Source organism: Pelophylax lessonae (assembly GCF_965119305.1).
Source record: "Pelophylax lessonae genome assembly, chromosome: 1".
Classification (NCBI taxonomy): domain Eukaryota; kingdom Metazoa; phylum Chordata; class Amphibia; order Anura; family Ranidae; genus Pelophylax; species Pelophylax lessonae.
This window is the reverse complement of record NC_138768.1, coordinates 515416371-515439791: the sequence shown is the minus strand read 5'-3', so window position 1 is coordinate 515439791 and position 23421 is coordinate 515416371. Positions and strand designations below refer to the sequence as shown.

At 48.0% G+C, this 23421-nt stretch overlaps 1 protein-coding gene across 2 annotated transcripts in view; it reads right to left on the bottom strand.

Moving 5' to 3' along the window:
- Positions 1-23421, bottom strand: part of AP3D1 (adaptor related protein complex 3 subunit delta 1) — a 317903-nt gene that overhangs the window by 183769 nt on the left and 110713 nt on the right. For both annotated transcript variants that reach the window (XM_082247309.1, XM_082247310.1), the window contains exon 15: positions 18481-18712. In XM_082247309.1, the coding sequence (XP_082103435.1) occupies positions 18481-18712 (232 nt within the window). The remainder of the gene's footprint in view (positions 1-18480; positions 18713-23421) is intronic.

The following is a 23421-nucleotide window of genomic DNA, read 5'->3' as shown; positions in this document are numbered from 1 at the left end:
TCTGAAACCACCTTAGGAAGAAAAGATGGCTTAGGATGAAGTACTACCTTATCCCTATGAATCACTAGGTATGGGGACTGGCATGATAATGCAGCCAGTTCTGACACCCTGCGAGCAGAAGTAATAGCCACCAAGAAGGCCACCTTCTGGGATAAAGTAAGCAAGGGAATCTCCCTGATGTTTTCAAAGGGAGGTTTCTGTAGAACCGACAAAACCAAATTAAGATCCCAGGGCGGTAAGGGCGCGCGGACTGGAGGAGCCAGGTGCCGCACCCCCTGGATGAAATTCCGCACCAAGGATTTGGTAGCTAACGGCTTCTGAAAGAAGATTGCTAATGCTGAAACTTGACCCTTGATGGTGCTCAAGGCTAGCTTCTGCTCAACCCCTTGTTGCAAAAAGGCCAATATTCGAGACACCGAATAGGTACGTGGAGGAAATCCTAAAGATTCGCACCACGCAATATAAGTCTTCCATGTGTGATAATAGACTTTGCTGGAAGTCGCTTTCCTTGCTTTAATAAGGGTAGGAATGACTGAAGTAGACAACCCTCTGTCCTTCAGTACTTGGGTCTCAATGGCCAGGCCATTAAAACCAGCGACTGTAAAGCACAAAGGTAACTTGGTCCTTGAGACCACAGACACTCCCTGAGACGAAGTTCCCACGGAACGTCTGCGACTAGCATGTCCAAGTCGGCCAGGCCGGCTTGAGGAGGCCAGCCTAGAATCTCTAGGACCACTGGCGCTGATTGGATCTGAACCAGGCGTCCCTAGAGCTATCTGGCCCCGACCATCCGAGAAAGTCTGGTCGTTTTCTGTTTCCACACATTTATCAGATACCTGATAGTTATCAGGAAGGGTGATCTTTTCTGGTTGAACCTCAGGGACCGAAGTCACCCGACTAGAGGCTACTTGGCCTATCTGGACAACCAGATCCGATTCCTGTGAGGTATCGGGACTAATCTTAGGAAAGGGTAAAGGAAAAGATCTATTCAGGGAACGGTAACTACCGCTTCCTGTGGTACTTAAATGTTGGAAGGGAAGAATCGCACCGGTAGTAGTGGTTGATGCTCGATCTGATGTCCTGAATACCGGTGAAAACGTCCCCCCACCCTGAAACCGGGTGGGGGCGCACCTTCAGGCTGTGTACTCCTTAGCTTCGGGTTTGGCTGGGTTGGTCCTCTGCTTGTCCGACCAGCCCTTCTTGAATCCTCCTGGAGGAGTCTTGCCTTTCCCGCTAGTACCAGCCGCTTTATGGGCGGTAAAGAAAGGTCCTCGCTTGTTGCGAGGTCCCTTAGCTCTTGCAGCCTGTGGCAAGAAAGTGCTCTTGCCCCCAGTGGCATCCTTAATGATTTCATCTAGGTTGGCCCCAAATAGACGATTCCCCTGAAAGGGGAGATTGGTCAAGGTCTTTTTGGAACCTAGGTCAGCTGACCAGCATTTTAACCACAGCACACGTCTGAGGATCACCGCTGACTTAGATGCATGCCCTAATAAGGGAGTTGTGTCCAAGGCTGCGTCACAGATAAACCGTAGCCCTTGTATGATCTGTTCCATCAAATCAGATGTCTCCTGGGGAATATCTTTTCCCCTAAGATCTTGGCGTACCATTTTCGCCCATTCCGTAAGTGTCTGGGAAACTAGACCAATAACAATTACTGGTCTAAATGCTGACCCTATCAGAGAAAAGATAGTGCGGGACTCTGCTTCTATCTTTCGATCCACCGGATCCTTAAAGGACGAAGTGTCCTCCACTGGAATAACCGTGGCTTTATTCAGCCTGGAAATAGGTGGATCCACCACTGGTGGTACCGTCCATTTCTTAATGATGGATTCCTCAAACGGATAGCGTCTAGCAATACGCTTGGAAATAGTAAAGGTACGTTTAGAATGCTCCCATTCTCCTTTAATCTGATTACCAAAACATTTAGGTACCGGAAAAGCCTTCGCCCTCTTGATGGGCTTGTTAGTACCGAAAGGCCTCTCTGTTTCAGTTGCCTCTGCCGGTAAAGCCTCAAGTTTTAAGGTTTCTTGCACTGCCACAACTAGTGCGTCCACCAATGCTTCTTCCTGAATTATAGCAGGAGAAGAAGCGTCCTCCTCACTGTCTGAGGGGGCTTTACCTGGGATAACAGCCCTTGCAGAGGAACCTGCAACTGCCGTGACCATCTCTGAATCTGAGTCAGAGGTGTCAGATGGTATAGGGGTAGGCGGGGGTCGCTTCCTTGACCCCCGTCCCTGACAGGCCGCCTCCACCCGAGCCACCATAGACTCCAAAATTGCTGTAAATGACTCTATACTCTGTGCACCGGCGGGTCCCGAGGCCCCCTCGAGGGAAACAGGTGGGGGAATATGTGTGGCAGGGTCCATGATAACTCCAGTTACTTCCTGGATAATATAATTCAAAAGAAAAAAACTTTTTTTTTTTTCTGACCCCCAGCGCCACAAAAAAGCCCCTTAGTGTTACCTGCTAGGGATCCCTATCGATCGAGAGAGAGAGAGATAGACCCCCAGGCTCACCACTTGATGCTCAGAGTTAAACTGCAACAGCTTACAGCGCTGTCTTGACAAACAGGAAGTCTTTTGGCTGGCTGCCCACGAAGAAGGGAGGCGGCTCCGCCCCTCTGCACGCCTTCCGGCGCCTCCCCCAAGCTCCACGAGGTGTAGGATCACCTCAAACATGGCCGCCCCCATGCTGGAGACACGAGGCTACGCCAAAATGGCGGCTCGTGCGATCCAGCAAAAAAAATGGCGGCGGCCTGTGCTGACTAGCGGTGTGCTGCAGGGCACACAACACTCTCTCTGCATGGGGATATGGCGTGGTTGGCGGTACCGGCCCTGGCGGACCGCATGGCCGTTGGGGAGGCCTGCTAATAGCTGGAGATCTGATTTGGAAGGCAGTCTACATGTCCGTGGCTTCTGACTGGTAGGTAGCTTATACTTAACCCATAAGATTCCCAGAATGCCACAGATTACATCTATAAAACATGTATACAATAGATTGTTAGCTCCCAAACAAGCCTCCTGGCTTTTTGCACACATAAAATCACACTCAAAGTAGGAGGATTTGTGACATGTTATAGGATAGAAAGAACTCTTTCTTACCATACAGAGAGGGGCCCGCGTTCACCACAAAACCCGTCAGGGAAAAAGGGGGAACATACTACTCACCATACCGGAACCAGGCGGGCACCAACTCCTGACAGTACCCCTCTCCACCGGGGCGGGAGGGCTGTCGACCGATACGGACGCCGTGACTCATGGTCTTTGGCGTTTCAGCGAGACGTTTAACTCGCGGGTTCAGTCCTTTTAATGGGACTTTGTCGCGGCCGACCCAGCGCGGAGCTATGGCCTGCACGCGCTCGTAGGCTGAACTGGGGTGACCACCGGATCTCAACATCCAGCCCGTCGCCCAGTTCAGCTTTCTTGCTTGAAGATCTCACAGGAACACTGGAGAAAAAAAGCTGTCTAAAAATCCTTTTAGAAAAAAATTCTTGCCAGGACCTAAGATCCCAGCAAGGTATCTAGGTCCTTACTCCTAACTAGACAGAAAATAACTGATTTGCTGAGGCAGAGAGAGAGAGGATATACCCTCTGGGACTGCCCCTAGGGTGTGGCCAGAGCTTTTTAATTTCCTGTCTAGTCCTGCTCCTGCGGAGGTAACATAACCCGAAGGTGGTGTATCACCGAGGACTACGTCTGTCGATGAGCGCTAGAGAAAATAGTGTAGATTAGTGTACAATGTTATAAAATAATAATTAATTCTATTTAGTGTCCATTTCATTCATTCATATTTAATATTGGGGGCATCCAAGTTATTTGACATATTTGATTATTATTATTTGTTTTTTAAGTAACGCAATAGTTATTATCCCTGGTAATTAGTTACTTTTTTAATGATGCAACTCAGTTACTAACTCAGTTACTTTTTGTGAGAAGTAACTAGTAACTATAACTAATTGCTTTTATTAAGCTACATGCCCAACACTGCCAGTATGCGAGGGCTTCCACCAGAAAACGCACCAGTTCATGCTGCAGGGCCCCTTGAAGGGGTTGAAACGTCACCCATCACGGTGGGGTTTTTTGCCACAAGGGCCTTCAGGGACAAGACTCCCTAGCTGGGGGATCTCAGCCCCCATAGCATCCCTCCGGTCCAAAAGGTAATCTTACTAATACAATTGCACAGGGTCCTGTTCCACAGAGTCCAGTAGGTAACTATCTTTGATAAGCCAGTCTATTTCCGGATGCAAATCTTCTGAATTAACAAAAGAATAGCTTGTGCAGACTGCACAGACATGGCCATCACCTAAGACACTAGGAAAAAAAAAAAAAAAAAAAACAGGCTGTAACTAGCTGGGATAGGTCATGCCTGGGAAGGGATTGCTGTTTTTGTTGCCAGTGTCTAATCACCTGCAAGTAGCAGTATATCCATATTCGAAAGGAGATGAAGATACCCTGCATCCTGGGATATACAATAAGAAAACCAGCATCACAAACTGATGATCAAGTGTGTATATACTTATGTGGTCAATTTTTTTGTGCTTTAACACTAATTTAAATAACACAAATTTGCTTTTACTTTGACATCAAAGTGTTGGTTCTGGGTAATATGTATCAGAAAATATAAAATAAAATCAATTGTATATCAATGTAATATGACAAAAAATGCATTAAAAACTACCAAGGACAGGGGGTGTGGCATGACCGTGATGGCGTGAGGACACATCTTTAGTGAGCTCCTGCTACCCCGAGCCCTGCTCCTGTCCTGCAGCAGCCGTTCCTCCGCTACTTACCTTCCAGCGATGCCAGCAAGGCGCAGACCATCTTCGCAGCCCCCCGGTGGGGCGTCTGCTTGCTCCACGGACCTCCGGCACCTTTTTTCTGCTACACCTTGGGGCCGACATGAGGCAGGCAAGATGGCGGCGGACCGCTCCTCTCCGAGCTCCTACCGGCCTGGGCTCTTCCTCGGGCACACCACTTCTCCAGGTACCGGGGCACAGGCTCAATCCGTTTCTCCCATATGCCATGTCCCCCCACTCTACTGACTCTGGGGACCCTGATGGCGATTGGGACTGGAAGGCCCACATTCGGTCCTTGCCCACTAAGACACAAATCATACAATTAATCACTACCACAGTGGAACAATCAGTTACACAGGCCCTGGAGGGACTGCGGGCTGAAACGGCGGCCCTGGAGGGACTGCGGGCTGAAACGGCGGCCCTGGGTCACAGGGTGGTCTCTCTGGAAAGTGGTCAGGATAATTATTTACACTATCAGCCATGCAGGAATCTGTCTTAACACAGGACAATGTCCTAAATTACCAAATGGATCAATTGGATGATTATGAGAACCGGGACAGGCGACAGAACATTCGCATTAGGGGGCTCCCTGAGGCTACCAGGGCCCCTGATATACTCCCCACAGTCCAAGGCATATTTCGCCAGGTCCTGGGAGACAAAAGCACCGGACCTCATAGAAATAGACAGGGAGCATAGGGCCCTGTTGCCCCTGGCTCAGGACGGGGAGCGTCCTCATGATGTTATCTGCAAGCTCCATAAATATGCCCTGAAAGAAGCAATTATGAAAGCGGCTAGACCCTTGCCTACTATTGATTTTGATGGGGCTCAACTCTCCCTGTTTTCTGATCTGTCACACAGGACTCTCATGCAACGACGCTCGCTGCGTCCACTATTGGACACTCTCCGTTCCCACCAGGCTCCCTATAGATGGGGATTCCATTTCCGCCTTACAGCATCTAGGAATGGCAAATCTGCTGTTTTGAGGAGCAAAGATGATCTACAACGCTTCTGTGCCATTTTGGAGATCCCCCAGACGGACCTTCCCTGATTGGAGGCTTCAGAGCTCCCTCCCTTTACCACCATGGCCTGAATGGTGGCAGCAAGTTTCTTCTCACTCGGGCAAGAAGTGGAGGGGCACACATCGTGCTTCTGCTCGAGCGTCTCCACCCGACTGATGGCTGGCTTTCTCCCCTCTGGGAATCTGTGTGATGGTCTTGCCGGATTAGGGTGCCTAGGCACCTCTGATGTTTCCCTTTTTTTCTCGCAAAGTTTTCCTTTATTTTTAATGCTGCTCTCTTTGCAGGCGGACCCTTTTTCTCCCCTTGCGGTCCGGGGGTGGGCCTGGCCCGGTTTAGGCAAGGGCCCCCCTCGGTCTGCTGCAGGACAGGTTATGTATGTTGTCATGGTTCGCCTTTCTTAAGGCATATTTGCTCGAGTTGGCATTGCTCCTCTCTCAGTCTGCTCAGTCACAGTCCAACAGTAGGTGGCCCCGGGCACCTATCGCTCTCAGGGTTTTTTCGGTAGCCTTTCCATTTTTTTGGCTACTGGGGACCATGCTCCTGGCATGCTCCCCTAAAGTGGAGATAGTTTTTGTCTCTCCCTTTTGGGGTTTGTTCTTTTTTCTTTTTCTCTTGTATTTTTTAGTCTCCTTCTCCCCTTTTTTTCCCCTTGTATCTCCTGGAGGTCCCGGCGTGAGCTTCGTGGGCGGAGCAATGCACCCTGGGGGTCCTTTTGCTTATCATGGAGGTGTCTCAGGGGTCCTCTCCTCCTTACGTGTACGGGTATATTGTTACCACCTTCTCTCATTTTTCATGGCTGATGTGTTACATGTGACCTTGTATAATGTACGGGGAATGTGCTCTCCCAATAAGCAGGGCAGGATGTGGCAGGAACTACGTCATTTGCGTCCTGATGTTCTTTATCTTCAGGAAGCGCACTTCACTGCCTCTTCCACTCCCAGCTTACCCACGCAGATGTACTCTCAATGGTTCCATAGTGTGTCCCCGATACCTAAAGCTCGGGGGGTCTCTATTGCTGTACATAATCATTGTCCGTTTATGGTGACGGATACTTTGCTGGACCCAGAGGGCAGATTCCTTTTCTTAAAGGGTATTATTTTTGGCCAGACGTATACTTTTGCTAATTTGTATGCCCCCAATGCTAGGACGGCCTCCTTTTTGTCCTCCACACTTAAATTGAAAGGTTTCAAGGAGGGAATGGTTCTGCTAGGGGGTGATTTTAATGTGGTCCTGGACCTGGTGCTGGACTCCTCCTTGGGTCACACTCCTCTCTCCTTCAGGGCTCGGAGACACCTTAAGAAATGTTTAGGTCGCTACATTTGGTGGATTGTTGACGTGTCTCTAATCCTGGAGCCAGGGACTATAGCTATTAGTCTAAGGTTCATGATATGTACTCTAGATTGGATCTTCTTCTGGTTGACCAGTTCCATCTGGACTCCGTTAGCTCTGCATCTATAGGATCGATTATTCTTTCTGATCACTCCCTGGTCTCCCTATCGTTTGTGCTTCCCGGAGCTCACCGTGTGACCCGGACATGGCGCCTTAACGAGAACCTCTTAGATGACTCAGCCATTTTGGGGACAGTCACTGAGGAGCTACGCTCTTATTTTGAGCTCAACTCCCCCTGGGATGTGGCGCCATCCGCAGTATGGGAGGGCCACAAAGCAGTGATCAGGGGGGTTTTGATCTCTCAAGGCTCCATATTGAAACGGCAGCGTCAACAGGAGATCTCTGATCTCCTGGAGAAGATCCATGTGTTGGAAGTGAAACAAACGCTCTTTGGCTCCGGAGGGTGCTCAAACTCTGGATTCTCTTAGGGGGAACGCTGACGCAGTGTCTGGAACGGCCGGCCAGGGACAAGTTCAGTTTCTGGGCTCACCGCTTCTATGAACATGGGAATAAATGTGGCTGCCTTCTGGCTCGCATGTTGCGAAAGAACGCCGAGGCCCGTCACATTCACGCCTTGGAGACTCCGAAGGGGCGGGTGGTCGGCTCGTCCCAGATCGCTGCATCTTTTCAGCGGTTCTACGAGACTTTGTACCACCTTCCTTCTACGGGGGGGGGGGGGAATAGGTTGAATAGCATTCACTCCTATGTGGAAGCTTCTGGCCTGCCCCAGCTCCAGGCTGGGTTTTGAGGATCTGTAGACTCCCATCACTGAAGATGAGGTGGGTAGGGTGCAGAGTTGTATAAAGTACTCGAAACCCATACTTGAGTAAAAGTACAAGTGCTTGCTCAAAAAGTGACTTGAGTAGAAGTACTAAAGTATTCAACATTTTTTGTACTTAAGTATTGAAAGTAGTTTTTTTTAAAAATTTTGCTACTCAAGTACTGAAAGTAAAAGTACCAGAAGTTTTGAAAAAAAAATTGCTACTCAAGTACTGAAAGTAAAAATACAAGTACTGTGTTATGTAGTTATTAAAGAAATAAGTCAAAAGTTTGAACATCATATTGTTTTTTATTATTTCAAATGCAGCTTTTATTTATACATACAGTAGCATTTATTTTCGTATGCACTGATAATACACATGTTTTGAGCTTCATGAAACCTGCCATCTACTGTTCTGGCAGTGGTAATTTTTATAATTGTAACGAGTAACTATGCAGCACAAAAAAAAATATCGGAGTAGAAGTATTGAAAAAATGTAGTGAAGTAAAAGTGGAAGTAGGAGAAAAAATGGATTTTTGTAAGATCTTACCGTAAAATCCTTTTCTCTTAAGCTCATTGACAGACGTAGTCTTCTTGATTCTCAAGAGCTGGGTTATGTTGTCTCCGCAGGAGTAGGACTAGGCAGAAAGACAAAACGTTCTGGCTCCACCTTAGGGGCAGTCCCTGAGGGTATATCCTCCCTCTCTCTGCTACAGGGAATCAGTTCTGTTTTAAAGCAGTACAGAGAATTTAACCCAACCCAACTCAATGATAGAGGGGCGGGTACTACGTCTGTCAATGAGCTTAAGAGAAAAGGATTTTACGGTAAGATCTTACAAAAATCCATTTTTCTCTATCGCTCATTGACAGACGTAGTCTTCTTGATTCTCAAGAGCTGGGACATCCAGAAGCAGTGCTACAAATGAGGGGTGGGATTGACAAAATCAAATCCAATCTAGAAGGCCCAACCGGTGCCAAACTAGAAGTTTTAAAGGCTCATTATAAACAAAGAATGAGACTAAAGAAAAATTTTCCAACGGAAAAAACCCTCGAGGTAGACCACTGGTCTCCTCAAATTGCGGCCTGCAAAACCTTGCGGCCAAACGAGGCATCAGACGATGCCATTACATCAACTTTATAATGTTTAGTAAAGGTATGCACCGACGACCAGGTAGCCGCCTTGCACACCTGGACCACTGACGCCTGATGGCGAAAGGCCCATGACGCACTAAGTACCCGAGTGGAGTGCGCCTTAACAGGGAACGGGGGCTCCCGACCCTTAATAGAATAAGCCTGTACTACCGTCTGTCTGATCCATCTGGAAATGGTCGCGGCAGATGCAGGCAACCCCTTTTTGGGTCCATCTGGGATCACAAAAAGTGAATCCGTCTTGCGAAACGAGTCTGTCGTTTCCAAGTATCCCCTGATCGCCCGGACCACATCCAAGGAGTGTAAAGCAAACTCCCGAGGATGACTGGGCTTAGGACACAGGGAAGGTAATACAATTTCTTCATTCAGATGAAATTCTGAAACCACTTTTGGTAGGAAGGATGGATTCGGACGAAGAACCACCTTATCTCTATGAACCACCAGATATGGTGAACGACAAGATAATGCGGCCAGTTCTGACACCCTGCGTGCAGAAGTAATAGCCACCAAGAAGGCCACCTTCTGGGACAATGTAGGTAGAGGAATCTCCCTAATATCTTCAAAGGGAGGTTTCTGAAGAACCGACAACACTAAATTAAGATCCCAGGGGGGTAACGGCGCGTGCACTGGCGGAGCCAGATGTCGCACCCCTGGATGAAATTCCGCACCAAGGAATGAGTAGCCAAAGGCTTCTGAAAGAAGATAGCTAACGCTGAGACCTGACCCTTGATAGTACTCAAGGCCAGTTTCTGCTCAACCCCTTGTTGCAGAAAAGCTAATATTCGACTAATCGAATAAGACCGAGGACGGAACCCCAACGGTTCACACCATGCAATGTAGGACTTCCATGTGCGATGATAAATCTTTCTGGAAGTCGCTTTCCTTGCTTCAACTAGAGTAGGAATAACTGAAGCTGACAAACCTTTGTCCTTCAGCACCTGGGTCTCAATAGCCAGGCCGATAAAGCCAGCGATCGTAAAGCAGGATGGAAGATCGGTCCCTGAGACAGTAGGTCCTCCCTGAGAGGAAGTCTCCACGGGACATCCGCCACCAGTCTGACCACGTCGGCGTACCAAGCTCGACGAGGCCAGTCCGGAGCTACCAGAATTACTGGAATTCCTTCCTCCTCTATCCTGCGAAGAAGTCTTGGCAGTAACGCGAGAGGAGGGAAGGCATACATTAGCTGGTATTGCCCCCACGGGGCGATCAGTGCGTCTGCGGTTTCTGCTAGAGGATCGCGGGAGCGAGCCACGAATCTCTGAACTTTCCTGTTGAATCGTGATGCCAACAGATCCACATCCGGGGTGCCCCACCGTAGGCACAACTGGTGGAAAACGTCTGGATGGAGGGACCATTCCCCCTGATCCAGAGTCTGACGGCTGAGATAATCTGCCTGCCAATTCTCCACCCCCGGAATGAACACCGCAGAGATTGCTGGAACAAATCGTTCCGCCCAGCGAAGAATGCAAGCCACTTCTTTGGCCGCTCGGACACTCTTGGTGCCCCCCTGGTGATTGATATAAGCCACGGCCGTGGCATTGTCCGACTGGATCCGAACCGGGCTGCCCTGGAGCTGCTCGGTCCAGTGAATCAGACAAAGTCTGATCGCTCTCAGTTCCAATACATTTATCGGTAACCTGGATTCTTCCGGGGACCAAAGTCCCTGGACAGATAACTGACCGAGAATTCCTCCCCATCCGGATAGACTGGCATCCGTGGTCACTGTCGTCCAATATATTGGCAGAAATGACTTTCCCTGGCTGAGCATTGGAGACCGAAGCCACCAGACCAGAGACTCTCTGGTCTGTTTGCTCAATCGGATCTGATTGTCCAGGGATTCCGGATTCCGATTCCATCTGAGAAGAATCTCTTGCTGAAGAATTCGGGTATGGGACTGGGCAAATGGGACTGCTTCGAACGAAGCCACCATCAACCCCAGAACCCTCATGCAAGTCCGAAGGGAAGACCAGCTGTTGGACAGTAACAACTGGACTGCTGATTGAATCTTTCGGAGTTTCCCTACCGGAAGAAAAACTCTTGTCTTGACTGTGTCTAAAATTAGACCCAGATATTCGAGCCTCTGGGTGGGAACCAGAAATGACTTTTGCTGGTTCACCAGCCACCCGAATTCCTGTAAAGAAATCATAGTAATTTCTATGTTTTGTAGCAAGGTCTGAGGAGACTCTGCATGAAGCAGAAGATCGTCTAGGTAACCAAGGATCGATATGCCTCTTTGGCGCAGAAGTGCCAACATTGGGGCCAACACCTTTGTGAAGACCCGCGGAGCCGTGGCGAGACCGAAAGGTAACGCCACAAACTGATAGTGGTTCTCTTCTACGGAAAAGCGTAGAAACCGCTGATGTCCTGCGAAAATGGGAATGTGAAGATAGGCGTCCTTGATGTCTATGGACGCTAGGACATCCCCTGGATGCAGGAAGGCTGCTACTGTGCGAATGGACTCCATTCTGAATCTTCTTATGTTGACAAAAGAATTGAGTGCTCTTAAGTCCAGAATTGGACGCACTTTGCCCTCTTTCCTGGGTATTGTAAATAGGTTTGAATAAAACCCTTGAAACCGTTCTGTCCAAGGAACGTGGACTACCACTCCTTGTTGTAGTAAATCTGTGACTGCTCTCCGCAGATCTTCTAAACGATCTGAGGATAGTCGGATATTGGAAGGGAAGAATCGCGCCGGTGGGAGAGATCGAAACTCGATCTTGTACCCTGACCTTATGACTTCGCAAACCCATTTGTCCGGGATTCTAGAAAGCCATGGATCCGGGAACCGGCGAAGACGTCCCCCCACCCCAGTTATGGGTGGGGGCGCACCTTCAGGCTTTGGATGGTATATCTTCAGGTCTGGAGGGGGCGGGCTTTTGCTTGCCCGACCAACGACCCCTGACGCCTCTTGCAGGAGCTTTGGAGGACTTAGTTTTTTCACCCGCGGGACGAAAAAACCTCTTGCGAGCAGAAAAAGAAGGCCCTCGTCTTTGACGAGTTCCTCTACCTTTAAAATTTTGCGGTAAAAAGGTGCTCTTTCCACCCGTGAGATCTTTAATGATCTCATCTAAGTTGGCTCCAAATAGACGCTCTCCTGAAAAGGGGATATTAGCCAATGCTTTTTTGGAACCTTGGTCGGCTAACCAACCTTTTAGCCACAGTGTACGCCTGAGAACCACTGCTGAGACTGATGCTCGCGCCAATAATGGAGTGGCGTCTAACGCCGCATCACACACAAACTGTAACCCCTGTATCATTTGTTCCAACAAATCTGATACCGCCTGAGGGACTTCTTCTAAGTCCCGACGTAACCACTTGGTCCATTCAGTTACAGCCTGCGAAACCAGACCAATAGCTATTATAGGTCTGAAAGCTGATCCAATCAAGGAAAACATGGTGCGAGACATAGCTTCTATCTTGCGATCCACTGGATCTTTAAAAGACGGAGCGTCTTCTAAAGGAATAACCGTGGCTTTATTCAATCTAGCAATTGGTGAATCCACCACAGGTGGTTCTGTCCATTTCTTAATAAGGGTTTCCTCAAACGGATAACGCCTATCAATGCGTTTAGAAATAGTAAAAGTGCGTTTTGGCAGACGCCATTCTTCTTCGATTGGATTGCCAAAACATTTGGGCAATGGAAAAACCTTCGCCACTTTGATGCGTTTTTTAGTCCCAAAAGGGATTTCAGTTTCAGCTATTTCCGATGGAATACCCTGTAACCTTAAGGTCTCTTGAACAGATACAATGAGTGCGTTTACCAACGCTTCCTCTCGGGCTATGGCGGATGCCGAAACATACTCCTCACTGTCTGAAGAGACAGGACCCGAGACACCAATCCCAGATGAAGTACCTGCAACTGCAGAAATGGGCTCAGAGTCTGAATCCGAGGTTTCAGATAATATGGGGTTAGGCGGGGGTCGCTTTCTTGCGCCCTGTCCCTGACAAGCCACTTCCACCCGGGACACAAAAGTTTCCATAATAGCTGACAATGATTCAATTGTCAATGGGGTGCTGGAGGATCCCGCAGACCCCTCGAGGGGATCCGGAGGAGATACATGAGTGGCAGTGTCCATGTTAATTCAGGACACCTTTGCCAGCAAAACAAAAAAACTTTTTCTTTTTTTTTTTTTTTTTTTTTGTGTGTCTCCCCCTAGCGCAATAGCGCCCCTCAGAGTACCTGCTTCTCGATCCCACAGAGAGAGAGAGGGACCCCCAAGGCTCACCAACCGATGCAGTGCAGTTTCCAACCAACTGCAGTCAGCGTCTGTCTTACACAGACTGGAAGGAGCTGTTTGCTTTTTCCCGGGTAGAAGGACGTGGCTCCGCCCCCTGTGTACGCCTTCCGGCGTTCCCAGCTCTCCACGAGGTAGCTGGGCTCACAAAACATGGCCGCCCCCAAAGAAGAGACATAGACTCCAAAAACATGGCGGCCGGCGTGACCTGAGGACATACATGCATTTGGTCTACGGCAAAATGGCGGCGGACCGCCGAAATCGTTTTCCCAGCACATCCAACTGCATCTCTGCTAAGAGGCGATATATGGATCTACAGGAGATACACTACACATAAGGTAGGATTATACCTCCTATGTCTGCTGTAATGTTACAGTCTGCTGGGTAGAGTGTTAGCTCTTAAACCAAGTCCACTTCCCACAAACACATGCTGTATTACAAGGGGGACTTGTAAGTATCAGATATATACTGACCATATATGGAGGGGCCCAAAATACATACTGCCTCATAACGAGGAAAAAAAAGGGAACGTTTACTCACCATACCGAACCGACAGGCACCCTCTCTACACAATACCCTCTCCACCGGGGTGGGGGTTTGTGGACCACTCCGGACGCCTCGACTCTCTGGTTCCTGGCGTCCAAGCGAGACTTTTAACTCGCAAGGTCAGTCCCTGCACTGGGACTCCGTCGCGGCCGACCCAGCGCGGAGCTCTGGTCTGCACGCGCTCGTAGGCAGAAACCGGGGTGACCACTGGATCTCAACATCCAGCCTGTCGCCCGGCCCCGCATACTTACTTGAATGTGTCGCGGCCGACCAAGCGCAATGCCATGGTCTGCGCGCGCTCGTAGGCCGGCTGGGGTGACCACAAGTGTCGCCCAGTCCGGCATTTTTGCTTGAAGATCTCACAGGAAAAAACACTGGAGAAAACTACCTAAAAAATGTCTTTTTCTTAAAGAAAAAAGTCTTGCCAGGACCAAAAGATCCCAGCAAGGAACTTAGGTCCTTACTCCTGACTAGACAGAAAAAAACTGATTCCCTGTAGCAGAGAGAGGGAGGATATACCCTCAGGGACTGCCCCTAAGGTGGAGCCAGAACGTTTTGTCTTTCTGCCTAGTCCTACTCCTGCGGAGACAACATAACCCAGCTCTTGAGAATCAAGAAGACTACGTCTGTCAATGAGCGATAGAGAAAAAAATTATACTCTAGGAAAGTACAGATACCGCCTTTCCGTACTTAAGTACAGTAGTGAAGTAGTTCTACTTAGTTACTATACATCTCTGGTAGGGTGGTTGCTGGCCTCCCGTCGGGTAGGAGCCCGGGACCGGATGGATTCATGAATCAATATTATAAGGCCCTTTTCCACATCCTGGGTACCCAGATGTGTACATACTTTAATGTGATTTCGCAGGAGACCCCTCTTCCCCCTGAGGCACTTATGGCCCATATTGTAGTAATGCCTAAACCGGGTAGCGACCCTCTCTACTGCGCTAATTACAGGCCTATCTCTCTCCTCAACACCGACACCAAAATATTGGCTAAAGTGCTGGCGTTGCGTCTCCAGGACCATGTGGCTGCTTTGATCCACCCTGACCAGGCGGGCTTCATGCCCCTTAGAGAGGCCCGAGACAACGCCCTGCACATTTTACACTGGGCTCAATCTGGCCCGGATGCGAGCCGGAGTTTGGTTTTGTCGCTAGACGCAGAGAAGGCCTTCGACAGGGTGGATTGGTTGTACCTGTCGGAGGTCCTTCGGGCTCTGGGTCTTGGGGCCCACATGTCGGGGTGGATCTTGGCATTGTACAGTGGTCCAGGTGCCAGGGTCAGGGTGAATGGCTTATTGTCAGACCCCTTCCCTATTTTAAATGGTGCCCTTTGTCGCCCCTCCTTTTTGCACTGGTCATGGAACCCTTTTTACAGAGGGTGAGAGATACGCCTGATATTGCTGTAAATCGCTGTTGGTTCTGTGGAACACAAGTTGTCTGCCTATGCTGACGACTTGTTATTTTATATATCCCGCCCTAAGCTCTTTCTCCCGGTGCTTCTCCATGAATTGGACTTATTTGGCCAGCTCTCCAATTTTAAGATCAATTATGACAAATCCAAACAGTTACCCGTACACATCCCCCGACTATGGCCGACGCGCTGAAACAGTCCTTTGGCTTCAAATGGAGGGAGGGCTCCCTTCCATACTTGGGTGTACACATTTCCTCTGACTTGAAACTGCTGTATGATAGGAATTTAGGTGACCTGCTGACACGTATTCAACTAGACCTGGACTCCTGGGCATCACACTCCTTGACTTGGTTTGGACGTGTAAATGTTCTCAAGATGACTATCCTTCCACAACCTACACATTTACTTAATACGGTCCCCATACAACTGCCTCAGCTCTTTTTTAAAGCTTACATCGCTCCTTCTTGAAATTTTTGTGGCATGACAAGTGCCCCCGCCTAGCCTATGCTATTCTCCGGTGCCATAAATCGGACGGTGGGGTAGGATTGCCTGATGTTTCCCTTTACTACAAAGCCATGGCCTTGGTGCGTATGCTGAATTGGGCGCATGATTCCACTACTAAACTGTGGGTGCCGTTGGAAAAGATGATGACGGGCAGGAATCTATCCGATGCACTGTGGATCCCTGGGGACGACAGGGGACTGTCAGAATGGACCTCTCCATTGACGAGGGCGACGCTCCGTATTTGGGATGGCCTCAATGCAGAAGCAGAGTTCTCTTCTGGGGTTTCTCCCTTGGCGCTTTTGGGGGGGTTTCCCTGGTTCTCCCCTGGCGAGGATACCCGTTTCTTTCGCGCCTGGGGTGCAGACGGAAAAACCTACTGTGGCAAGTTTGCACCTTCTGGCAAACTGCTACCACTACCTGTGATGCAGGCCTGTTTCGTTAACTTTCCTATGTCTGACTGGCTGCATAGACAACTGACTGATTTTATGGAGAAACTCCCAGCATCACCCCGATCGATAGATCGGCTCTCTGCTTTGGAGAAATGGTTTGTTGACCCCCCGGAGTCCCGCCACTTTCCCATATGTATAAACTGGTCCTCAGCGTGGCCTCTGGCATGGTTCCCTACTATGTTCGGGAATGGGAGAGAGAGAGAGAGAGTTGGGAGTGAAATATTCCCTCCCCCCCCCCCGCAGCTCACCAAGATCTTCCATCTGACTTACATCTCCTCTATTAGCACCAGGATTCAGGAAACCTCCTACAAATTCCTGGCTCGCTGGTACAGGACACCTTCTAAACTGCGTAGGATGTTCCCTGGCTCTGACTCACATTGCTGGAGGGGTTGCGGTCAGGAGGGTACGTTTCTCCACATATGGTGGGATTGCCCTCTCATACAACCATTTTGGGATGCTATTCATCCCTGGATACAAAAATTTGCTATCACCCCTCCTGACCGTACCCCCCCTGCAGTACCTGTTTCACGACACCCGTTCCTCTGTCAAGAGGTATAAACGTAGTGTAATCCCGTTTTTGCTAAATGCAGCCAAATGTTCGATTCCGAGACATTGGAAGCAGACTTCTTGCCCTGCACTGTCTGAATGGAAGAGGGAGGTTAACTTAGTTAAGGAAGCAGAGAGGAGAGCGCTGACCGCGCAGGGCCCTACAGACACGATTCAAGGACACATGGATGGGGTGGATGTTCTACTCAGAGGAAATCCCTGATAATTAAGCCGCATGGCTTGGACCCCTGAAACAGGTGCCCCAGGTTGTCTATGTGATTGTTCCTCCTTTAGAATGTGTTGCTCATATCCCATCTCTAGCTCCTCCAGGATACTTTAATTTTCCTCCTTTCCTTTCTCTGTTTTTCTTGGCAACCTCGTTGGGAGCCACCCTTTCCTTAACCCCCCCCCCTTTTTTTTTACTTCTCGGTTTCTATTCTCAGGCTTCATTTCTAACCGTATGATATGGATGGCATAACAACTGCTTGGCCGCTCTGGGGGATCTTCCCCAGAGTATGTGCTAGATGGTTGAGAAAGGTTTATTATAAGGGCTATCCTCTGTTTGGCCGATAGGCACCCTCCTCATATTGCCAGATCTGTCCACCTTGATTGTGCCTTTGCTTTCTTTTCATAGCCAGTAATGCTTGAGGTCATTGTAGCCATATTATTGCACTTGCGACAGACAATTGAGTACTGTCCGTGATACTTTTTTTATTTGCACTAACATACAATTTTACAGGACAAGCTTTAAGGGTATGTCACAAATAATGGGAGCAAACCCTGCCACAAAAAACGTTGCAAACTGTGCAACCAGATCAATCTGTCTAAAAGTGTCACACACACACACAAGTGGGACCTTCAATACACACACAAATGGGACCTTCAATATAACAGGATCATACAACTGCACCTCAAGTAATGTTGTGTACCTCATCCAATGCAAAAGATGTAGCAAAGTATCTTATGTAGGCGAAACAGGACAGAAGTTGCAAGCAAGGATGAATTTGCACAGACATACCATCAAGGAACATAAAGAAGTTTCTGCACACATGTGGGACATCAATTTTCACAACCGGACCACACTATAGAAGACCTCAATGTTTTAGTTCTTAAAGGGAATTTCAGAACTATCCAGGAAAGGAAAACTTTTGAATTAAGAATGATACTTCTTTTTGACACAAAAAATAACGTCTTATATTTAGATATGGGTTCCCTTACTCATTAGCCCGCAGTTTTCGACCCTCTCTGTGACTATCCCCCCCACCTTCCCCCCTGTCTTCAGCTCTCCCTCGGTCTTATCTCACTAACTATGCTAGTTTTATTACCATTGCCAGTTAAATTTGTTTATGTTTCCTTTGGCTTAGAGATTTTGTGTTTTTCTAACATTCTGCTAAACATTTTGTGAATCAGTACTGCTTGGACCTTGAAGAAGGGGACATACCCCCCATACAGCCTTGCTAATATGTTGTTTGTACTTTCTCTTTTTGTTGCTTTTTGTATATTTGAAAATAAAGATTATTTAAAAAAAAAAAAAAAACTACCAAGGGCAGTGAAATCTTTTATAGACACTGTATGAATTGGCCAAGTGAATGTACTGCTCTATTTGTGTCGCTGAAATCTTATTTCAGACTTTAGGATCAGCATTAAAGAAACTTGCCAACAAAATAAAATATATTACCCGTTCTTGAACTTCCAAGTCGGCGCTCTGCACAAACTGGGGAAGCCTCTCAACCATAAGTTGTGTTATCTCCTGTGCTGCTTGATGATCTCCTTCCCCTTCTTTGCGCTGGAGGATACCAGAATATAACTTCACCACATTCTGTACATAAACCGCCTGAATATGACCTGGCAGAGTAGTGACCTTCGGCCTCAACATAGCCTCTAGTGTCTGGTGAGGTTCTGTTAAGTGTCTGGAAAAGGAAGACAAAAAAATAATCAGAGAATATAAAAACAAAAGAGCATATGACTCTGCTGAGGAATTTTATTAGATAAGCAAGATATACGCTTTATAAAATTGAAGACCTTGATAGGAATATCTGCAGCCTTTGTAAGAATCAAAAGCTGAACAGCTAGGGTTAAGATATACCCCATGGCTGCTTTAGCTTAACTAGTACATACTCTGTATACACTGCAGAAAAAATAGTAGAAATGTAAATTGGGCATATAGAACACAGATGGCCAGCCCCTTGAAGCTATATACCCTATCCCACCTAACAACTGCTTAGCTGTAGAAAGCAGTCCAAGTAGAAAATCACTATATATGAGGATAGAGAGTGGTGTTCTAAATGGACAGAGAGAAAATGATTTCATCACAAGTTCAAAATGCTGTTTTCTCTCTATATAACTTTTGATAAGCAAGCAAGGGGCTTCTAAAACAAATCCAAACTGAAGGGCAGAGACAGACAATACTAGATTATAATTTCACGGCTAGACTGGGGTTGAACAGGCGAAGAAATATGTACAACCCCGTGAATGAAAACACGAATCAGAAAACAATAGCGAACAATAAAAAAAAAGAACAAATGGGACAATAAAAAGGCAGGACAGACGCATGACCCTTCAACGTGCTAACGCTGTCCATACATTATACAATGTTCGTATTCAATTTGCTTTAGAAATTTTAGGAAAACTGTATAATGTATTGCCAGCTGAGAGTAAAATGTTGTTCTAATTCTAGTTGAAGTAAAGAAAGACCACCAACGAAAGACAAAGACGTTCATTCTTAGACAATGGTTATATGCTGCTGCCTTCAGGTGATTGGATACTGACAAAAACATTGCTAGAACCGCCCCCAACGTATCTATATCAGTGGTTCTCAACTCCGGTCCTCGGGACCCACCAACAGGCCAGGTTTGCAAGATAACTAAATTACATCACAGGTGATCTCATTTGCTGCTCAGTGATTGCAGTATTCTAGTCTGCATCCCCCAAGGTAATACTTAAAATCTGGCCTGTTAGTGGGTCCCGAGGACCGGAATTGAGAACCACTGATCTATATAACCCTCACCAACTCCACGGGGTTCCAGTTTTGTGGCAAGTAGCAAGTTCTCACAGAAAAAGGGAGGTGAAAGACCTGTGCCCTGTACTATACGCTAAGATATGGAATTTACAGGTACATGGATATTCCAATAATCTTAATTGTGCAGGACAGTAGTAGGTTCTTAGGCCATGGGGTGCCCTCACGCAAATAAATCGAGGGGTGGGCAACAAAACAGCCAAAATTTAAAGCAAAAAGGCCCACAGGAAGAACGAGAAGGGTCAAAGGACACAAACAGGCAGATAACAGAAGAAGCACCTTGTAGCCAAAGGAGAGATCAGAGGCTCAAACAGTCAGTCACCTGTGAAAAAACTGGATTTTTGACTTACCTTAAAATCCTTTTCTCTGAAGTTCATTGACAGACGCAGCTCCATATTCTTCTCGACCATTGGATTATTCTGCACCCTACAGGTGTAGGACACTAGGCAGGAAACATTTTTACCACGCCTATGGGGCAGTCCCTGCAGGCATACATACACTCAAATCAAAAATCCAGTTTTCTCCATCGTTCATTGACAGACACAGCTCCTTATTCTTCTTGACCATTGGGACGTCCCAAAGCAGTATTTGCATGAGGGGTGGGAAAAACAACACAAAGAACGAACGTAATTCCCCAAAGGCTAAACTTAGCCAACCAGGTAACATGGAGCTCAACCTGGAACAACTGGAGCTGACCTAGAAACATACACCGTCAAAGAGAATTTTTTCTCTTTTAGACAGCAGCCTGCAAAACCTTGCGGCCAAAAGAGGCACCTGAGGATGCCAACACATCTACCTAGTAGATTTTTGTGAACGTGTGCACCGACGACCAAGTTGGCGCCTTACAAACTTGCATTAATGAGGCCTCATGCGAAAAGCCCAGGAGGCACTCAGCACCCTAGTAGAATGCGCCTTAACAGGGAAAGGTGGAACCTGATCCTTCAGTGAATAAGTACCACAGTCTGCCTGATTCATCTGGATATGGTCGCAGCAGACGCAGCCAATCCCTTTCGAGGTCCTTCCATGAGGACAAAAAGTCTGATATCCTGAAAAATTCAGTAGCCGCCAGGTAAACTCCAGTTGCCCGAACCACATCCAAAGAATGCAAAGCAATTTCCTTAGGATGCTTGGCAGCACAATGTCTTCATTCAGATGAAAATCAGAAATCACCTTAGGAAGAAACGATTGATTCGTTTGAAGTACCACCAAATAAGGTGAACGGGAGGACAACGCCGCAAATTCAGACACTCTGCGGGCAGAGGTAAAAGCCACCAAAAAGGCAGCCTTTTGAGACAGTGTAAGCAGAGGAATCTCCCTTATGTTCTCAAAAGGAGGCTTTTGAAGGACAGACAATACCAAATTAAGATCCCACGGAGGTAACGGGGATCGCTTCAGAGGAGCCATATGGCGAACCCCTTGTATAAAAGTGCGAATCAAGGCATGCGTAGCTAAGGGCATTGGAAAAATGCAGCCAAAGCCAACACTTGGCATCTGATAGTGCCCAAAGCCAACCGCTGTTCAACCCCTTTTTGAAGAAAGGTCAAATCCTAGCCACCAAAAAAAGGGGAGGATGCACCTTCAGCGATTCACACCATGAGATGTACGATTTCCATGTATGATGATAGATCTCTTCCTGGAAGTAGTCTTCCTTGCCTTCAACAGTGTAGGATACACAGAATCAGAAAGACCTCTAGCCTTCAATGCATGGCTTTCAACAGCCACGCCATTAAAGCCAGCGACTGTAAAGGAAGGATGGAAGATCTGCCCTGAGAGGAAGTCTTCAAAGAGCATCAGCGACCAATCTTACCAGATCTGCGTACTAAGCCCGGCGAGGCCAGTCTGGGGCCAACAGAATGACCAAAATATCTCCCATCTCTATTCTGCGCAGAAGCCTCAGCAGGAGTTTCAGCTGAGGGAATGCATAGCTCAGCCGATACTGACACCAAGGAGCCACCAGTTCCTCTGTGCGTCGGCCAGAGGATCCCTTGACCTGGCTACAAACCTCTGAACCTTCTTGTTGAGTCGAGAAGCAAACAGGTCAACATTGGATGTCCCCCACTGGACACACAAGAGGTGAAACACCTCCAGGTGCAGGGAACACTCTCCCCCTGATCCAACATCTGATGACTCAGGTAATCCGCCTGCCAGTTTTCCACGCCTGGGATGTGCACTGCAGAAAGGGCTGGAACAAACTTTCCCGCCCATTCCAGGATCTCTGCCATCTCCCGGGCCACCAAGACACTCTTGCTGCCCCCTTGATGATTGATGTAAGCCACGGCCGTGGCATTGTCAGATTGAATCCGAACTGGACAACCCTCAAAAACGATTTGTCCAGTGACTTAGGCAAAGCTTTATCTCTCGGAGTTCCAGAATGTTGATCGAAAGTCTAGATTCTTCCACTGTCCAGGACCCCTGGGACACAGAGCTTCTCCAGCACACCTCCCCAGTCGGACAGCCTGGCGTCTGTGGTTACGGCAGTCCAATACAGTTAAAAGAAGGACTTGCCCTGGCGTAGTGCTAACGAGTGAAGCCACCACAATAGTGAAGTCCTTGTGCTGTGACCGAATCATAGTGTCCAAGGACTTTGGATCTTTGTTCCATTTGACAAGAAACTCCCTTTGTAAGGGTCTCTTGTGGAACTGAGCAAATGGAACCGCCTTGAAAGTTGACACCATCAGACCAAAGGCCCACATGCAAGTCCGCAGAGAGGACAGATTGCTGGCTAACAGCATACGAATCACCCCGTGCAACTTTTGCAGCTTGTCCGGGAGAAGAAAAACCCTCACTGAAGCGGAGTCCAGATTTTTTTAAATTGATGTTCCAACCAAACTCTTGCAGAGTCCGTACAGTAATTGTCAGGTCGCCCAACAGGGCTGAATGTGAGCCTGCTCTTAATAGATCGTCCAGGTACCCCAGTACCGTAATCCCCCGTTGTCGCAGTAATGCCAACACCGGAGTCAACACTTTGTGAAAACCCGGGGGCAGAGGCAAAACCAAAGGGTAATGCCACAAATTGAGAATGCTCTTCTCCTACAGCGAAGCGAAGAAAACGCTGGTGTCCAGCGTAAAAATGTGTAGATATGCGTCCTTGATACCTATGGAGGTCAAAAAATCTCCTTGGTGTAGAGACACCACTACCGTGCGAATGGGCTCCATTCCAAACTTCTGTACCCGCACAGAGCGGTTCAGAGCCTTGAGGTCCAGGATTGAAAGCACTTTGCCTTCTTTTCCGGGCACAGTAAACCGGTTGGAATAGAACCCCTGAAAGCGTTCCCAAGAAGGAACCGGCACAATCACCCCTTGCGACAGCAGATCTAGTACCGCCTCTTATAGATCCCTTAATCGGTCTGGAGATAGGCATAGATTGGACGGCAAGAACCTGTCCGACGGTCAAGACCGGAATTCGATCTTGTAACCTGATCGGATCAGTTTGTGAACCCATTTCTCCTGAATCAAGGAAGTCCATGGTTCCAGAAATAAGCGAAGATGTCCCCCACCCCAGAAATGGGTGAGGTCGTCCCTTCATGCAGATGAGGATATGTCCGCAGATCTAGATTGGCCTGTTCCCGGCTTACCCGACCATGTCTTCTTGGAACCCCTAGA